We start from the raw sequence: 8300 nt of genomic DNA on the forward strand, positions 1-8300 counted from the left end.
AAAAGTCAACATGATACTGCAGGGTGCAAATAATTTCATAAAAAGCCAGGTATGGACGGTTACATTATTTGACATTAAAGCGTTTTCTTTTAAAGTTGCATTCCATTTAGTCTTGGAACTTAGGTAGGTGTTTGAAACTCAAGTCTACCAATCTGGTTTTTCGAAGGATCACAATTTACATCACTAATAGGCTATTTGATGAATTAAGGGTTCTATTGAATCCCAAAAAGTATACGGTATGCACAGTATAGTTTAATTGGATGGTAAAACCCCTTCGCCGGATCTCGCCTCAGTCACTCCTTCCTCTCATCCTACATTACTGTGCGGCTTGGGTCAGCCGCCTCCACTGAAAGCATCCACTGAGGAGGTTGTGGGCTCAAGTCATGAGCCTCATGGGGTAACGATCTGACCCTTCGTTGTTCCAAAAAGGAAAAACATTCATACACGGTTATAGAATAACTCAGCAAAAGGATAATTGACCTACATATCTGTATTTGTTGATACTTTGACACAGTCCAGATATTTTTTTTATTGGATATAATTAGCAGTCTGGCTTTTGCAAAAGATAAATACAATATAGACAAACTGTACCGTACTGATCTGGAGGACGGTGACCGGCCGTTTTTTTTCGTCAAATTTGGCGTGCGTGTCTTTGTCATCACATCAGTTAAAGTTATATCAGGGTGTCAGAGGGTTCAATTGAATTGACCCTTCAGACATCCGGCAAGACGACTTAGAGAAGTATTTAAGAAGGGGGTTTATAACATAAAATAATACAACATTTGATACAACAATAAACAAACAAAAACAGTAGCACAAAAATGAAAATAAAAAGGCGGCTAATGTTGACAAAATAATATGGAGGGATACAATTGATTTGATCTGACGAACGAAGACATTTTCCTGAGAAATCAAATCGTGAATTCAAAATTTCGGACTTTCAGGACCGAATGAAGACACATTTGAATGAGAGCTGATACTGGATTTAAAAAAAAAACAACAACTTTTAATTCAATAACTGGGGGGTGTTTAAAGGCCTGTACACAGTCCGCATCGACATCGCATTTGTTGTTCACTATGACGCCCAACCGTCATGCGTGACGCTCCACCAGCAAGACACGCCCACCCTCCGCCTCGTTGCCGGGCGCGAGCGGGCTCGACGCGCGCCACGTGATCAGGCGCTCCTCTCCGATTGGCTCTTTTGAAACGCACCGCGTAGGTTGATTGGGCGCATTTGAACCGCTGTCGCACCGCGGCCATTTCGAAAAAAACATGCTGCCGTTACAACGGGCGGAGGGAAGGCGCTGACAGTCATCTTTTAAAGCGAAGCGTTGCTGCTCCTCGCCCGGGCCGAACTGCAGGTGAGCTGCGGCTTAGCGTGTGTTTCAACGTCGACGTTGTTCGGTCGTATTGACCATTCAGAGGTTTCCGCGAAGTCAGCCCGGGAGTAGTTAAGTCAAGCTAGCCAAGTGACGATGAGCTATAGACTGCAACGCTCATTCCGGCTAGCTTATCTTTGCTAGCATTTTTTTTTATAGAAAACGTGCATAATGTTGTTTAATCTTGGTAAATGTTACGCCATAGTCGGTTTTTCCTAGCGATTTTTCGTGTTCTTATACGGTAAACACGTTCATTGTTAGTTAACTATGTATGTATGTATGTATGTATGTATGTGTGCACATACACACACACACACACACACCTGTGTCTGTGAGAGAAGGACTGAACTGAATTTCAAACACCTACAAGTTCCAAGATGACATGCAACACCTTTAACAGAAAATGCTTTAATGTAAAATAATGTAACGGTCTACATCTGGCTTTTTATAAAGTTATTTGCACCTTGCTGTACCATGTTGCCTTATTAATGTCCCCCCCCCCTCCCTCCCAGTGCTATACAAGCACTAGAAATGTCAATGGGACAGAAATAGTGTTTTATGTTACAAGGCCAGTTCATTGTTTTTCTTTGTCTGCAGTTATAAATATGTAACCGCTTTCGTTTACATAATCAGGGGTATCAGGTTGAAGAAACAAAACCAGAATGCCCTCTCGGAGCTCACTGTTTTCCATTTCCATTAATTGGCAATTTCTTCAATTGTTCACATTCTTTGAGGCTCTTGATTTTGGGACGCGCAGACATCTTTTCCACAAAGCTCTTGGTGTAAGGGATGGAGTCCAGGCAGCAAGGACACAGGACCAGGCGGTTGAGCAGAAGATCAAACAGGCTGTAGTTTGCAAAAGATGTTACACCATAGTCTGCTTTTCTTGGGGTTTTGTGTTTTTCTCTGGTTTTGATATGTTAAAGAAAACATGTTAATTGTTAGTTCACCATGTCATATTTATTACTTATTTGTTGCTCTATCTATATATTAGGTTGTGCTGTCATTGTCTTTAGATATATAGCTAATTTGGACTAGATTCTCTTTTTTATTTACTCAGTCTTTGGAGATGCCTGTTTATCATTAACTGCACCGCAATTGTATGATGTACATGTAAGTGTCTTGAATTTTCATGAGCACTAGCTAGACCGATTGTTTGCTGTTAAAGTCACGATTACGAGCACGATTTGATCTTCATCTGATGTTTTTTTCCCATCTTTCAGTGAGACATGGAAGACTATGTGAAAATAGAGAAAATTGGAGAGGGTAAGACAAGGTTTTTATTCTTGGATTTCTGCCAGGTTTCTCCAATTTATGCATCTAAAGTAGTGGATTGTGAATTATTATCTGATTCACGATTCCCAACCTGCTTAAAATTCACTTACTCCTGATGTTAACTTCTCACTGTTCTGTTCTGTATGGATGCATTGTCTAAAGTATTCACAAATGGAAACTATTAATTTTGCATTTTACCCAAAAAAAAAAACCTAGTCCTACATGTGTCTTCCAGGTACTTATGGGGTGGTATACAAGGGCAGACACAAGACCACAGGCCAGGTTGTGGCTATGAAGAAGATCAGGCTAGAAAGTGAAGAGGAGGGCGTTCCAAGCACCGCTGTCAGAGAGATCTCTCTGCTCAAAGAGCTGCAGCATCCAAATGTTGTACGGTACGTTCACAGCATATGGTTTGAACATGGTGGGTGTCGGCAAGCCATAGTTACCGATGAGACTGAAGCCAACCTTCAGGCATTTATATTATATGCTACTCTCTGAATAATGTCACCTGTAGAACTATTTTTTTACAGTTAAAGCTAATAGGGGAGCAGTGTATTTTTTTATCACTTCAAAACTGGTACAGAATTTCCATTGCTGATTAATTTAAAATACTTGGACATTGAGTTAGCCTGCAAGGAGTCACCAATCCTTTATTCCATCTATTACTGCCTCATAACAAATCCATGTGGCAGTGGGTTTGAGTCCTGCCATGTTTTAAGTGTAAGCTGGTTTTAAAGTGTACTTTAACCGGAGGCTGGGTGATAAAACGATCTTGAAAATCTATCACGATTGCATTGATAAATTAATGAGATTTATTTTTGATACTTTTTTTTGAGTCTGTTCTCTACCTGCAAAGACATAGCACGAACAGCCAATCGTCCAGCATAGAAACAACCATGTGACGGGAACAGCCAATCGTCCAGCATAGAAACAACCATGTGACGGGAACAGCCAATCGTCCAGCATAGAAACAACCATGTGACGGGAACAGCCAATCGTCTGTCCAGTGTTGCAGTCCTGGGCTTCCTCCGCTCTCTTGCCGTGCGGTGGGAATGAGGCCCCCCAACACTAACTTGACTCAAACTTGCCCCCCTTCCAACCTGAACCCGACGCAGCCCCCATCCCCCCAAAATGAGAGCGATTAAAGAAAGAATCCGCTATTTTCAGTGACATCTGGTCTGATCCGGTCGGGGAGAGTCCGTCGGTCTGCTCCAAACGTCCTTCCATATAATCACAGTTTGTGAAAATGTTCTCAGATGATAATGATGATTATACTATATATTTAAATGTTTTTAATATATATTAATGTTATCTATTTATAACTTTTTCAAATTTTACATATTGATTCAGTGTTTAATGTTAAACCATGAGAGTACACATATAACTGTAAATTGAGCATTATTACTAAATATCTATTGTGAAAATTATCAATATAAAAAAACCTGATAATATTTTTGGCCATAACGTCCAGCCCTACTTTAACCTCTTATTTCTGATGTTTTTATGCATCTGTACCGGCCGTGGCCTTCCGTAAGCATTATGTTTTACAAACGTACGTCCACCCATCCCATTCCAGTGAACGCGCCATCTCAGGAACACCTTTGGGGAATTTCTTCAAATTTGGCACAAACGTCCTCTTGTACTCAAGGATGAACTGATTGGATTTTGGTAGTCAAAGTTACCACTGACCTCACGTCCATCCCATTCTCGTGAATGCGATATCAAAGGAAATCCTGGAGGGAATTTCATCACATTTGTCATGAGTAAACTGCAACATGACTGGTTGGTGGCGGTATACAACCGTGATGTGTTAATTATAGTTTAAGTAGTGTCTTATCTGATTTTTAGCTTTTTAGTTCTGTGCTTTTATTCCTCTCTGCTTTTATAAAATGTACTTTATGCCTTTTGTGATGTTCTTTGGATTGCCCTTGTCTATCAAATGTGCTACGTAAATAAACTAGCCATGCCATATAATAACCGCACATATATGAACATTTTAAACGGGGCATCAACTGGTGAGGGATGTACAAATTGTCCTGGTGCATAATGGTGCCTTTAGTACAAGATAATTAGTCATACCCAGTTGTTAGAAATGCCATGAGCACCATATTTCAATCTTTTTGTGTGTCTGTCCGTCTCAGGTTGCTGGATGTTTTGATGCAGGAGTCTCGTCTTTACCTTATATTTGAATTTCTGTCTATGGACCTAAAGAAATACCTGGACTCTATTCCCTCTGGACAGTACATGGACACTATGCTTGTCAAGGTGTGTAATGGAGAGGTGCAGTCTATACTGACTGTAACCCAATATGTGATGTAAATGTAAAAAGCCTGACAGTATTGCATGTCAGGCATCTTGGAGGATGTCAGTAGCTCTTGCGTTAACAGAACGTTCCGGCGTATCTCTGCTGCGCTGAAGGTCATAATTATGTGTCCTAGGTAGTGTGAATGTGCTATATATTGCAACTTTAGTCATCATATTCATCATAAATTCGGTGCAGGGAAATTGTTTAAGTCCAATGTTAAACATCCACGTGAGGTTCATCACATTGAATATAATGTTAACTATGCAACACAAACTAAGAAAATTGAGGAACTATGGAAATATAATTTTATATCTACAGACATCCTTTGCATATTTCTACTCAACAGATAATAGCCATATTTCCCCATTGTTTATATCAACCACGAGATGTGATCTTGTAGATGTCTTTTGTCCCTCTCTGGCTTCTCTTACTAATTGCTCCTTGTCTCCCTCCCTGCAGAGCTACCTTTACCAGATTCTGGAGGGCATCCAGTTCTGTCACTGTCGCAGAGTTCTCCACAGGGATCTGAAACCCCAGAACCTTCTAATTGACAACAAGGGAGTCATCAAACTGGCTGACTTTGGTTTGGCCAGAGCCTTCGGCGTGCCCATCAGAGTCTACACTCATGAGGTGAGTCAATCAGCGGGTATGACACTCATGTACACACTCAACGGTAGGTGTGTATCACTGGGTAAGGAAAAATGAGTGGAACACCATGGAAGTGATTGTCATTAGATTCTAAAGAGTAGAGGGAAAAATATCCTTGTTAAAATGAATATTGACAGTGTGTTTGTTAACACATGAGTCACTCATTTAAGGGATTATCCACATTGAGGTGTGTGGTTACTTCACAAAGGCAACCCTCCACCTCCACTGGGAAATCCATAGCCCATGTGTTAATAACCTCCCTGGAGTGGAATAACCATGGCCTCTTAGCCCTATCGGAAAGTGTGTGTGTGTGTGTGTGTGTGTGTGTGTGTGTGTGTGTGTGTGTGTGTGTGTGTGTCATTTTGTGTTTAGGTCACAGTGGTTTGTTGTCCCTCCCGCAGGTTGTAACCCTGTGGTACCGAGCCCCCGAGGTCCTGCTGGGGGCGGCCCGCTACTCCACTCCAGTGGACGTATGGAGCATTGGGACCATCTTTGCTGAGCTGGCCACCAAGAAACCTCTGTTCCACGGGGATTCGGAGATCGATCAGCTCTTCAGGATCTTTAGGTGCATACCTGTTCTCATGTGAATGCTTGAAGTGTGTGTGGTGTTTGAGGTTATTAAAGCGAGGGTTGCCACCTCATATTTTTAATGGGGCCAATAAAAGGGAGGTGAAAAGCAATTTTCTTATTGACTATAATTTTTAAAATTTACCAATCAGTAGCTGGGCCTTATCGTAAAAGAGAGTTCAGTTTTGTATTGACTATAATTACAGGACTAGTTTAATACCTGCTACCCCCAATTTGATAAACTGTATGGCATGTCATATCCAGCAATTAATTTTTAAATTGTGTGTTGTATACATTGATGTTTTTACTTATGAAATAAGCTTGTTTTAACAACTTGAATAACATTTGTATCCGATTCAAATCCCATCCCTGGATTTCCGCAGAATTTTAGATGTTAATGTCTTAAATACGATTTTGACAGGTCTTAAAAAAATCATTGGGTTAAGTTCAGAGATGCAAACAACTTGCTTTTCGGCGAATGTCGCTTTTTTTTTTTTTCATGCCAATTTGGGTGACTTGTGTGAATCGTCCAGATCCAAAGAGTTTTCCTTTGTGTGTGTGTGTCCCCCCCCCCCCCCCCCCCCAGTATTGAGGTTGATATGGTCTTAAATTGCATTCATAATGGTTTTGGAAGGGTCGGAAAGTCTTAAATTGAACTTGTTGAAACCTGCAGAAACACTGCAGTCTGTTTCTCTTACGCCACTGCTTTGCTGTTATTCCACAAAAGCCATGACAGTTTTTCCATCAATTGAAATATTCTAAGATTCTAACGTGGGTGCCCAGTACAACAGTCATTAGTGATTGTGATTTTATTCAGACCATTCAGTTGTGAGGCCGAAATGCTTTTGTTGAAATTGTTTAGAAAGGAGAAAGTAACAACTGACTCTTGTTTCCTAAACACTGGTAACTATGGAAACTGTCAACATTCCAGTCCTTGACCACAACTGGCTGCAAATGAATGTATGAGAAACCAAAACACGGTCACCTTCATCACAGGCCTGAGACTTGATTATACAATCCACCACATTAATGTTCCAGACTAATTCCTTGTAATTGTCAGCAAAGAATACCGGTTTGTATTCTCCTTAGAGGCTTTAAGGAGTAGGAAAAAAAGACTAAGTACAAAAGGCATTGCATTTTAACACAACCAACTCTTTCCAAACACTCTTTCAGGACGCTAGGTACCCCCAACAATGACGTATGGCCTGATGTTGAGTCCTTGCCGGATTATAAAAACACTTTCCCCAAGTGGACTTCTGGAAACATGTCCTCGTTTGTGAAAAATCTGGATACAAATGGACTGGACCTGTTGGCTGTGAGAACCATCTTTTTTCATAAAGTTACTTATTTGATCTGTTTAAATGGGTTAATTTCTGTAACCCAGCTTCTTGTATCTTTGGCTTAGGGTAATTTAACTATTTAAGGACTGCTTATTCTAATTTGGGTTGGGTTTTTTTTCCTTATTAAAATGTTTATTATTCCATGCTTTGTATCTGACATTGTTCCATGTTTTTATCTCGTAGAAAATGCTCATCTATAATCCTCCCAAGAGGATCTCTGCACGCCGAGCCATGGCTCACCCTTATTTTGATGACCTGGACAAATCAACCCTGCCCGCCAGCACTGTCAAGATTTGAAACACACACAGATGTCCATTATTCCCTGTTCTCCTTTCTTTTTTTCCCCTCCCCAAATAATTGTCTTGTAAATATTTTTATGGAAATGTTTGTACCTACCACATTGTAAGAAATTTTCATTATGAACTATATATTCAATAAATGTGCGCGCGTTTGGTGCCAATCACTTTCTCATTTAATCCGTGTGTGTGTGTTCAAAAGGTTTTCAAATTCACATGCATACAGGTATGCAGTGAAAGTGGCAGTGCTTACAGAGACCGTGCACATTTTAGCAGCAAGCAATAGCAATTCCAATACAACAGAATAAAATAGAACAACATTTGGCCTGTACAAGAGAAGGCAAAAAAGATATGTGTATGTATATTTATTTATTCCGTGCATAAAAGATTAAATCAAGTCTACATCCAGCAAAAATGTTTGTGTATATACTGTGTGTGTGTGTGAGACAATTATAAAAGCTGCTGAAAACTCCGCTCGGCATGACGTGCG

At 40.4% G+C, this 8300-nt stretch overlaps 1 protein-coding gene across 1 annotated transcript; it reads left to right on the forward strand.

Annotated features, from left to right (window-relative positions):
• Positions 1 to 1284: 1284 nt before the first annotated feature.
• cdk1 (cyclin dependent kinase 1) lies at positions 1285 to 8093 on the forward strand. Its single transcript, XM_080016109.1, has 8 exons — positions 1285 to 1361; positions 2603 to 2645; positions 2890 to 3046; positions 4796 to 4919; positions 5419 to 5589; positions 6009 to 6172; positions 7348 to 7489; positions 7698 to 8093. Exons 2-8 carry the CDS (start codon positions 2609 to 2611, stop codon positions 7809 to 7811), a joined length of 909 nt encoding a protein of 302 aa, XP_079872235.1. The 5' UTR covers positions 1285 to 1361; positions 2603 to 2608; the 3' UTR covers positions 7812 to 8093.
• The last annotated feature ends 207 nt before the right edge of the window (positions 8094 to 8300 follow it).

Source organism: Zeus faber, assembly GCF_960531495.2.
Source record: "Zeus faber genome assembly, chromosome: 16".
NCBI classification, from domain to species: domain Eukaryota; kingdom Metazoa; phylum Chordata; class Actinopteri; order Zeiformes; family Zeidae; genus Zeus; species Zeus faber.